Genomic DNA, 11,918 nt, shown 5'->3' on the forward strand with positions numbered 1-11,918 from the left:
AACAATAATAGTGATCAAGCAGAATGATTTTCATCAGTCTGTTACTACAGTGAGATTTTAGAGGCCTGATTTTCTTTATGTAAAATATATATATTTAATTATAATCTATTCTTTCTTGATTTTGGAGTAAAATATGATCTGGACATTTCTTTGTGAGACTTACCCGCTTAAATACAGGGATGACATTTGACTGGGAAAAAAAATCACTGTGACGTGATTGTTCTGTTCTCTTGTACTGGACATTCATTCACTGATCAAGTGTTTTTCTATCTTCTACCTCCCACAAAACGATCGGCCCTACAGCGTCTCGCGGCCCTGAACGATCTCTAGTGCTTGCAAACCGTCCCAAATAAGGCAAGGCATTCAAAGCACCCTAAAAATAACCCCCTTTCCCTTCCACTCAATAGTGCTCACAGGGGGGAGATTATTTCTTCCAGAGAAACCCATTTGAAGACATTTGTTAACATTTGGCCTGAAGTCTTGTTTGTGGTACTGCATGCTCAGGTTTGCATCATTTCATCTCTGCATCATTATATACAGAAAACACAGATGATGCACTTTAAATGTGGCACAGAGATCCAGAGCCTGGATACACAAAAGCCTTATGCCAAGAAAACCCTTTGATATAACTATAAACTAATTACCACTAGATTTTCAATGTTCAAATTATTTTCAGTTCAATGTTAAAACATTTATCTCAGTTCAGTTAAGTTAAACATTGATCTGTTTGTTTGAGAGGCCCGACATGTCAACTTCTGACTCGACCAATCACGTGAGTTTGGGGCGGAGCTACATATTATTATGCAAATCCATTTGGCAGTACTCTTAGTGAAGAAGTTAGACATAAAATTACAGAGTAAAACATCACAACACAGCATTCAAAACCCATTTTACTTTCATAATATAATTTCTGAGTATTTAAAATATTTATAAAAAAAATAAGGGTGGTTGGAAAAGTCAGCAAATGTCATTTAAGGAGGTGAAATCATTTTCCCCCAAAATCCATTTTATTTTTTCTCAAATTCTGTGTTTTCAGTTTTAAAACTTTTCTGATCTGTTGATGATTTAATAAAATTTTAATAAGCAAAAAAGTTGTCTAATCAATTGAATTCATAAAGCTTTAGCAATATAATAATTACAATTGTAACAGTATAACTGCCCTATGAAATGTTGCATTTTATAAAAAATTATGCTGTCCGTTTTATTTTTTCTGTATTTTGTTTTATGATTTAATGCAAATTTATTATCAAAAATGGTGGTCATCATATGAATGGACAAAACTAACAATTTAATTAATCTTTTAATTAAACTAATAATCTTTTAATTAAACTAATAAAAATAAAATTTGAATAAAATTCCTTTAATTTTGAAGCAAACAAATTGCTGCACAACAGGTTTAAAAAAAATAAAATAATAATAATTAAAACGTCCATGAAAAACTGTGATATTTCTTTAAAATTGTGTTTAATAAACTGTATTATTATTATTATTAATAATAATAATAATGACACTTTTATTATTAAAGAAGTGAATTCTACTGTACAATAGTAATATATTTCTGTCATAATTTCAAGTTAAACCACTATATAAGAGGGAACACAAATTATTAAAGTAAAACAAGTTTTTAATTTCATGCTGACTTTAACCATGTAGTTATATTATGATGATCATTATTAGTAATAGCACTGATTAAATGCTTTTTGTCATTTATCAGAAAGTACAGACTCTGTCCATTCATAAATGCATTTTTGCTTTAAAAATAATTACAGAATGTATATCCCTATTTTTTTTTTTTTACTGTATAAAACATTGTTTTACAAATTTACAAACTCTCAATATAAATGCACTGAATTTCTGCCACAAACACAGGACAAAGACTATGTGGCGTTTCCAGAATGACCTTTAATTCTAATAAAGTTTGATTCAATGTTTGATTCAATTCCTTAAATTAAAGTCATCCATGTCTCATGAGCTCACTGAATGGAGACATCTGACCCCAAATACCACTCGGTTTTACAAGAGACGTGATTCATAAACATTCCCAGAAGCAAATGGATATATAAGAAGTTTTGATACGAGTCAATGTTATTTCTATTCTCTTTTTTTTCCACTCAAGTTCTAGTTCTTTTGGATTAGCTCGTGTTTAATCGAACAGAGACGAGATTTGACACAACGTCTCGAGCAGTTTGACATCTACGAAGCTTTTACAGTCATCAGAGCGTAAACAAGGACCTTTTATCACCTCTATGACATTAAACAGGAGTCCAGCTCACTGATTATTTATGAATCCTACTGCATTTTGCTTCCAAAACATTTGTCAGAGTGAGATATTTAAGTCAGATCTGAATGCGAGTTTGAAGTGAATTGTGCATTGCCACGTTTCCCAATGGCGATGCTTCTTTTTCATAATTATCATAATGTGATATTACTGCTGCAAATTTAGACAATAACAGGGAAATTACTATATTAACTACAGGCAAGATTTTAGAACAGCTGCAGTATCTATTTTGACATTGTTTTAGGCTACTTGTCAAGTAGAAACATTTGCAAAAATGGGAATATTGCATAAAACATTTGCGAATAAAGCATCGTTTCCATCACAAGAGAACAAAATCGTCACTTCCTGGGAAACTGCCACAAATGATCAATAATAAAAATGGAAGTTGCAGTTAAAGACAAAAAAAAAAAATAGGCCTGATTTTAAGATTTATGTGTGTGTATTTGAATTGCATGTAAAATTTTCATCCACTAGTTTTAAATAATAAACTTAATGTGATGCATATTTGTCAGTCAAACTTTGATGAAACAGGTCAGATTTCTGTAATAGTACTAATAAACTGAATGTGTTTTAAACACACAATAACCATGTTTATATGAAGAGTTTGGTTCCAAAACGCGATAAACGCCATTTAAAAAAAAAAAGTAGTTTCTGCCAAAATCAGAATTGTATCTGGTCGGTATTGAAAAGTCAATTTTTAATTTTACGCAAAATGCAATATCCGCCGAGTTATTCTATCATGTTTTCTCCCTTTTTTTCCAAACCGCGACATACGCCAGTCTCCCTTCTCTGCAGAATACGATATATCCGCTCAACCAATCACAGCTCACCATTCCACGCACTCCAGACAGTAATGGCGGCGCTTTGAATACACCCAGCATCCTAGTTTTCCTCATCTATTTTGTACTTTGTGATCAACAAACAAACTAATTAGGGCTGCACGATAAATCGCATGTGATTGTCATGTGCATCTCGTCAGTAAAGCCGGTTCTGTGACATGGCAAAGATGAATGCACTTTTGGAAGTTGAATGCAAGGGAAATGTCATTTTGGAATTTCTGTAGTTTAATGTGATATTGTATGTTCGGAATGAAATTTTCTTTTATTGTTGTAATTAATTTATAGCATTAACAAGATGACCCGTTGAATTCATTTTGGGAGCTATGACTGATTGAATGTATTTTTAGTCCAGTGCCTGTATATAAGATTAGTATTGACCAAGTTCAGAGACTGTCATATGTGGATTAACTTACTATGTTGTGTATTTTCAACAGTTTCAACATGAAAAATAACTTACATATTGATTCAATGGATTTATTGCATTTTGAAAAAAAAAAAAAAAAGCGTGTCATGGATTTATTGCATTTTGAGAAAAAAATATACAATTTTATAATACATCTTTGAAAATCAAAATCTGGATTTGAATTTTTAATGTTATTATAACCTAAAGATGCTATGTGAAAGTTTGAAACAGAAAATAGTGGTTTTCATCTTGCCACTTTCTTGGTAAAAATAAAATGGATTTATAGCGTTTTGGAACCAAACTCTTCATATATTTATCATCAATAAATCCAATTTGTTTCAGTGTTTTTTAACTAATTGAATATTGCTTGCCCCACAGCTAATCATATTTAACAATTTTCATACTTTTTAACTGAATTGATTTAAATATTGTCACAATGAACAGATTTATGCTAATTCTAAGCAATTTGAAAAAACGCACTTCGGAAATATGATTATTTAAATCAAATCAAATAAATTAACTATATGCATCTATTTGATTTCATTTAATAAAAAATGATTTAAACTATGGCAGGATTTTTTTTTGAGTGCAGAAATCTGAGCCGTTTCATTTGTGCCTGACTGACAAATACGCATCACATTAAGTTTATTAGTTTTTTATGTTAATACCGTTTAATCCAAATGGAAGGAAATTTTATACGCAATTCTAATACATAAATCTTAAATTTAGGCCTAAATATTTTAAGTCTGTGGCTTTTTTTTCCTACATAACAAATGACAACTGTCTCAATTGAGCAAATAACTTTTTTAATGTGAATTTTCAGATTCGATGCACATCTCTGCGTTTCCATCCAACTTTTTAAATGCAATATCCTAAAATTTGCATAAAAATGCATGGATGGAAACAAATAAATATAGCTGCAAGCAGCAATTACCGGGGTTCAAGCAGTTAAGGCATTTAAGGTGGTATGTTTTAGGGTCTAGGCCAACCTGGATGTATGGCTGACAGTAAAACACATCCAAAATGGAGAAAAGGCTCACAGACACAGACAGACACACACACACAAATTAAATGGTTAAACTATTATATTAATACTCAATAAGCATGCTTACACACAGACAGACACACACATACACAGACATACACGCACACACATTTTGTTGCAGATATAGTTATTTGAGATAAATGATAGGTGACAAAACTTATTGCAAGTCTTTTCTTTTTAAGAGTGTATATGTTATTTTCAGGTTTCACCGTTATTATAATCTGGCATAATTGTAAGAACTGATATGTCTGTATGAACAAAATGGTAAACTTTGACTCAATGTGATTTTAAATGTTATAACAGTGATTTTATAATGTCTTAGCATGAATCCATAGGCAAACCTATAATTAGTACTGTTTTAGGGCATTTAATGAGGCCATTAGTGGTCTTCCGCTGCCATCTAGTGGTTATGGATGCAATTTCTCCTACAACACTGTGTTTAACCTTCATAACTATTACGGTGTTATTTTTTGCCCAATTTCTCTTAAATTTTGCATGCTTGTTTAGAATGAAATTATGCATCAATTTACACAGTTTTGAGAAGATACCTTCTCAACGGTTGCGTATAGTCGTTTTTTATGTTTTTTTACATTTTATAGCGCCACCAAGTGGCAGAGCTGCACCATTCAGGTTTAAATTTAATCATAATGTGGCATAATTGTCAAAACTGATATGTCTGTATAAATGAAGTGGTAAACTTTGACTTAATCAGATTTTAGTGTTTTTAACCTTCATAACTATTACAGTGTCAGTTTCTGTCCAATCTCCATACAATTTTGCATGATTGTTTAGAATCATATAATGCATGAGTTCACATAGATTTGTGATGTTTTGATTTTTCATTTGAAGATTTATAGACTTTTGGGTACACTAGATCAAGACCATATTACGAAATGGTCCTGTTATATGTTCAACATCTTGATCTAGAGAGTCCAGAGAATTGTACTACACAGATTTGATTGATTTTGAGTTTAAAACCTACAACTAGTTCACAGAAGTAGGTTTTTTAAAATAATCTCAAATATTTAATGAACAGTTTGTTTGACAGCATTGGTCCCAGAGGTAAAGTTCTTCAGAATGAGGAGATCTATCATATGATATGAAGATCTAGTGTTCGTGTACATATATGAGATTTTTTTAGCAATTTGAGGCCATTTACCATTGAAATCTTGTGTTTTTGAAGCCTTTTTAACTGTTATTGCGCCACCTATGGTCCGATCTCCATGAAACTTTGCATGCTTGTTAAGAGTGATCTGACACATGTTTTCGCCACGTTTTGTAAAGTTTAGAATTTTTGTTTAGGTTTTATAGGCTTTGAGGTATATTTGACCACACCCCTTTTATAATGACCCCATTATAGGTAACCGAAGGACAAAATTCAAAATTGTTTTGATAATTATTGTTCTAGAGAGTCCAGATTATATTACTGCAATGACCTCGTTATAGGTAACGAAGGACAAAATTCAACATTCTTTTGATAATTATTATTCTAGAGAGTCCAGATAATATTACTGCAGTGGTTTCATTGAGATTGAGCGAAAAACCTAGGACTAGTTCGCAAAAGTATGTTTTTTAAATAATCTTGAATATTTAATGACCAGTTTGATTGACAGCATTAGTCCTAGAGGCAAAGTTGTTCGAAATGAGGAGATCTATCATATGATATGAAGATCTAGTGTTTTTGTGAATATATGTACATGTTCTATAATTTGAGGTCATCTGAGTTTTTTAACATATTTTTGAATGTTTAATGAACGATTTGATTGACAGCAATGGTTCTTGAGGCAAAGTTTCTCATTATGAGGAGTTCTATCAAATGATATGCATATTGTGTTGATGTGTGAAAAATCGTGCAATATACAATCGTTTACTTACTTGAAAAATGCAATTTCACCCCCCATTGGCCGATTTCTTTCAAAATTCTTACAGACCTTTAGGGCCATGTGTCGAACATGCCCACCGAGTTTCGTTCCAATCGACCTCCGTTAACCCTGTCAAATAAGTGCTTGAAATTTTTTGACCAATGGCGGCCATGTTTTTTAAGATACGCGAATGTCCTCATAGACATTTGTGCCACTTTGTACAAAGACAATGCATACCAATTTACAAGTCGATCGGACCAACGGTTGCGTAGTTATAGCTGTTTTTCTGTTTTTTTTCCCTCTTATAGCGCCACCAAGTGGCAAAGCTGCGCAATTCTTTTTATTTTACCAAAGACTGAGCTCTTACACATGTGTACCGAGTTTGGTGAAGATACCTCATTCCGTTCAAGAGTTACAGCCATTTTAGTAAAATTGGCCCCGCCTCTTTCGAACGTTTTGGCACCCCTTTGCGACCGTGAGTTGAAAGTTCAACCTTTTTTTGATAATTATTTATAAACACTGTCCATAGAGCATTTCTGCACTGGTTTGGTTCTGATCGGGTGAAAAACCTTGGACTAGTTCGCAAAAGTAGCTTTTTTAAATAATCTTGAATATTTAATTAACAGTTTCATTGACAACATTGGTCCCAGAGGCAAAGTTGTTCAGCATGAGGAGATCTATCGTATGATATGAAGATTTAGTGTATGTGTGAATATATTAACTTTTTGTGTACAATTTAATTCTGTTATAATTGAAATACTGCGTTTTAGGATAATTTTTTTACTGTTATAGCGCCACCTATGGTCCGATATTCATGAAACTTTGCATGCTTGTTAAGAGTCATCGGACACATGTTTTCACAGAGTTTCGTAACGTTTTGAGTTTTTGTTTAGGTTTTATTGGCATCTGGGTATATTTTGGCCACGCCCCTTCTCTAAATGACACCACTATAAGGTAAGGGTTAGGATTTGGGTTTGGCTTAGGGTTACTTGCATGTAATTATGCATAATTAATTGTTATTATAATAGTAAGTACATGTAGCATGTGTAACAAGGACACCTTAAAAAAAAGTATTACCTAATTATTTATTATTTTATTAAATATCAAAATAATATTAACACTTTATTAAAGGTAAAATAATATTTATGTTAATTTTGATCATTTTAAGCATAAAGAAACATGTTAAATAACACAAAAAAAAAGGCCAAAAATGTCAAAAAGTGTAAGTCTTTAATCCTTCACTGGTGAATCTATGAATCATTTAGTTCAGAACCAATAAAGAAAACAAAGATATGATTTGAACACATGAACCTAAAGACAGACAGACAAGAATGACACCATTACGATTCAAACAGCTGTGATTTATGTATGTATGAGGCAGGTAAACATGCAGAAAACGAACAAACGAAAGAAGAAATCAAACTAAATCAAGGTGCAAACTAAAGCAAGGCAGATGAGTTTCTCTCACGTCAGAACAGAAATCAGGCGCAGGCGTCTGGCTTACATCAGATCGCTCTTCTCCATGTCCCAGGCTCTCCTCCACTGGCCTTTGGCGTTCTTGTGTCGGGCCACGCGCTCGCGGTCGATCTCCTCACGCTCCTTCTTCCATCGCAGGTACTCCAGCTGCTCTTCTTGGGATGAGACGAGGTTCAGGTCAGCCATGGCCTCTGTGACCTACAAGAGCGGCAAATACAGAGCGTGTCTGTCTATGGAAAGCATGTCGAAATGGACCTAATTTGATATGCAGTTGCGGTTAAATACTGTAAAGTTTGGTTGAACGCAAACATATGAGAAGATGGAATGATGTTTACGTCCCTCCACTTTAAAAACAATATGATTATTGACATCTGAAGATTTTGTTTTGCGCTCTGTCTTTAATTGAATTTGTGAAAGGTGGAAACGCTCTCACCGGGACGACACACGAGTCCTCACATCGACTCCATTGATCCGGTTTTCCTGCGTCGTCCTGAATAAACACACAGACGAGTACTGAAAACTCAGAGCTAAAGACTGTTACACAACAAGACATCAAAACCTATGAACAGATTACTGTTAAATCACAATCCTCTGATTTCAGACATCAAGCATCAAAACTAATAAAAGTTTAAAACAGCTTTCAATTTAGTCTTTTTTCCCTTATATTAAAATGTGTCCTGTTTAATTGTATTTTTTTTCTGATAAATCATAAATTTTTACCATGATTTTCAGAAGAATATCAGTAAAAAGTATACAGTATACAACATCATCAGTTATAATCAGGTCTATACTGCCAGCTGTTGGCACAGTTGTGTAACTTGGAGAACAACTTTCGTTATGTCGAGATCATAAAATGCTGATCTTCTGAACTTTCTATTCATCAAAGAAACCTGACAAAATTCTACTCAGCTGTTTTCAACATAATAATAATAAATTTTTTTGAGCTGCAAATCAGCATATTAGAATGATTTCTGAAGATCATGTGACACTGAAGACTGGAGTAATGATGCTGAAAATTCAGCTTTGATCACAGAAATAAATTACAGTTTAACAGATATTCACATAGAAAACAGCTGTTTAAAATAGTAAAAATATTTCACAATATTACTGCTTTTGCTGTATTTTAGATCAAATAAATGCAGGTTTGGTGAGCAGAAGAGAACTCTTCAAAAAAAAAAAAACATTACAAATCTTACAGTTCAACTGGTAGTGTATATAAAATCACTTTTGTGAATTTAATTTGATGTGAACACCAAATTGGGATATCGCATAAGCACATAACGTACACCAGAAAGAGATGCACATGAAATAATACGCATTTATTATAATTAAAACCTCTTGCTTTTTTATGGCAAAATGCATTTTCTACACGGCAGGTAAAATGGTGTAATGCTCCATTTATATTTCAGTACAAAGGCTAATATTTTGGATGTTGGTATAGACGCTCTGCATTGAGCATTTCTGTACAGTATGCTAGAAGGGACACACTGCCCTCATGTGGATACACAGAAGCAGTACACTGGCTTTAGTGACGTCATGATCACAGCTGCTGCCTAGAAAACCTCAATCTGGAAAAAAATTCAATCAGATCAAACATTCCGATTTCCAATTCAGGATTCTCTTATTAGAGAGGAGAATGCTTACCCTGTGACGTGTGCATCTGTAGCTCTGTTCATTAAAAGTTCAGGGCCGTTAATGATAAATGCACGAAAAAACACACTTGGCTTCATCTGAATGAACTGTATTATGATGAACACTCAATCTCCAGAAACCTTACATCTGTAACGCTTTGACGCTGTGCATAAAATATAGCGGTTCTCAACTCTTATGACTATGCAAATAATAAATTGCAACAAACCATATAATTGTGAATACTAAAGTTAAGAGTAAAATGAATAGACTAAGTTTATAAATAGTGAAAATAACTTTTAGAGAGAGGAGAAAACACTTGATTTGTGCAAGCAAACTCTATAGTATTTCAGTTAAATCAGTCAGATTTCAACATAGACAGTCTGAGTGATGGAGGGTTATTATAGTTCATTAAAACAATAATAATAATAACATTGAAACATTGAAAATAAACTTTAATGAAATATTAAAAACAAAAAAACATTCATTTTATTTCATCTACTTGCCAGGGTAACATTTCTCATTTTCATTTAGTTTAATTTGATTTACTAAAATAACTAAAACTGAAATAAAACTGAAAACAAACTAGATCGTAGGGTGGTGCGATATTGACAAAAAATGATATCTCAATATTTTCTGGGATTTTATCAATAATGATAATTAGACGATTGTGTTTTTGTGCTGGTATCTTTAGGACTACTTTTTGATATTCTTCATATTCTGTGTGGTGGTCAGTTCATAGCAGTGACAGAAATTAATCTTTTCCAATAAGTTTCAATCGATTTTTACCATTTATGGGCATTTTTACCTTTATAAAGCCGTTTTTTCTAAAAGTGTGCATCATCTTTGGAGTCAAATTCTTACATTTAATCAGTCAGTTTGAATAATAAGACATTTGGGCTGTTAACAAGCAAACAAAATCAGTATCAACAACGATATTCATCTTTGCAATGCAGAGATACAATGCATCTGAAGTGGCATTTTGATGTATTTACACACTGTTTAATGCAACATGAATGCATTTAACCTGCAGTTAAAATGCATAATGTTTTGATATTTTAACCATAAAACGTTGAAAATGTAAAAAATGAAAAGACACTTTAAATGTGAAATTAAAACCGCAAGTAGGGTTGGGTATCGTTTGAATTTGATCGATTCCGATTCTTTTCGATTCCCAGTTTCGATTCCAATGTGATTAAATAATGATATGAAACATGAACAAAAATCAACAGGCTATATAAAAACTGGACTCTTTAAGAGCTGTTTGTGTGCAAAATAGAACTGCATGATTCTGGATAAATTGAGTTTTTTTTTCCTTTTTTCTTTTCCCCAATGGAAGTTGTGGTTCTCTCCTGATTCTGAAGAAAACACATTAGACAACTAAACAAAATCACATGTAATTTATGAATTAATGATTAAATGACTTGCTCAAGATGTACTTGTTTCATTACTGGATGAATCAGCGTTCTTGAACGAATCTCTTGTATGATTCAAAGACAAATTCATTTTAACAGCCCCTTTTCGCCACCTACTGGCGTAACAATGTAATCGATAAATCTTCATTTGAAGTGTCAATATACTTTTATATATTTTAATCGCTACCCTACACATCGTCCACACAGTTTATATCTGAACTATAAACTTTTATCCCGGTACTTCTGTGATTTGAATGTTTGTAACACAGAAATAATGATACTGTGTGGCTGAAAAGACTGTGAAGCGGTTTCATTCATGACAGACAGCTGCTCTCTTCAGGTCAGCGGCAGTGCGAACGCAGATTTAAATGTTCAAATCACACTGGTGTTTGAATTGTGTTCGCGATCTTTAACGATCTATTAAATTAAAGTGCCTTGTCATGTTGGTGGTGACACCTCTCTTGCAACATGTTTAGTAGGACTGAACGATTTTGGAAAATAATCTAATTGTGATTTTTTTTACCAATATTGCGATTTAATATGCAATACCAAATCCCCATTCCACCTCAGACTACCAAATAATTTCATTAAACAATATGAAAAATTTATGCTTTTTTAATTTAAAAAAACCTACAGGGGAAAAAAAAACACCTGCATCACTTGAAACACTGAAAAATAGCATAGAGAGAATAACTCTTATTATTATTCTCTCTCTATTATTTATGTATTTTTTGTGGGTTTCATGCTGTCCGCTAAGGCATAGGACACACACACAGGCTTTCCTCCTCACCAACGACATTAAACACCGTGTCTACACTGGACACGAGAGCAGCAAAATACAGTAGAACCCATTATAATCAGTGACGCTGTGTACACTGGATGCGGCGCGACCATAGACTGTAGGTGCGACACGACAAAACCCGACATTAAACTGATGCCTTGTTCTATTTATGACGTACTGACACAAAGTT

At 33.0% G+C, this 11,918-nt stretch overlaps 1 protein-coding gene across 2 annotated transcripts in view; it reads right to left on the reverse strand.

The window, feature by feature from the left end:
• ccdc9b (coiled-coil domain containing 9B) overlaps positions 1-11,918 on the reverse strand; it is a 38,389-nt gene that overhangs the window by 6,161 nt on the left and 20,310 nt on the right. For both annotated transcript variants that reach the window (XM_016474163.1, XM_016474164.1), the window contains 2 exons: positions 8,337-8,393; positions 7,932-8,101 (listed from right to left, as the gene is read on the reverse strand). In XM_016474163.1, the coding sequence (XP_016329649.1) occupies positions 7,932-8,101; positions 8,337-8,393 (227 nt within the window). The remainder of the gene's footprint in view (positions 1-7,931; positions 8,102-8,336; positions 8,394-11,918) is intronic.

Source organism: Sinocyclocheilus anshuiensis, unplaced genomic scaffold (genome assembly GCF_001515605.1).
Source record: "Sinocyclocheilus anshuiensis isolate Anshui unplaced genomic scaffold, SAMN03320099.WGS_v1.1 scaffold208, whole genome shotgun sequence".
In the NCBI taxonomy this organism is placed as follows: domain Eukaryota; kingdom Metazoa; phylum Chordata; class Actinopteri; order Cypriniformes; family Cyprinidae; genus Sinocyclocheilus; species Sinocyclocheilus anshuiensis.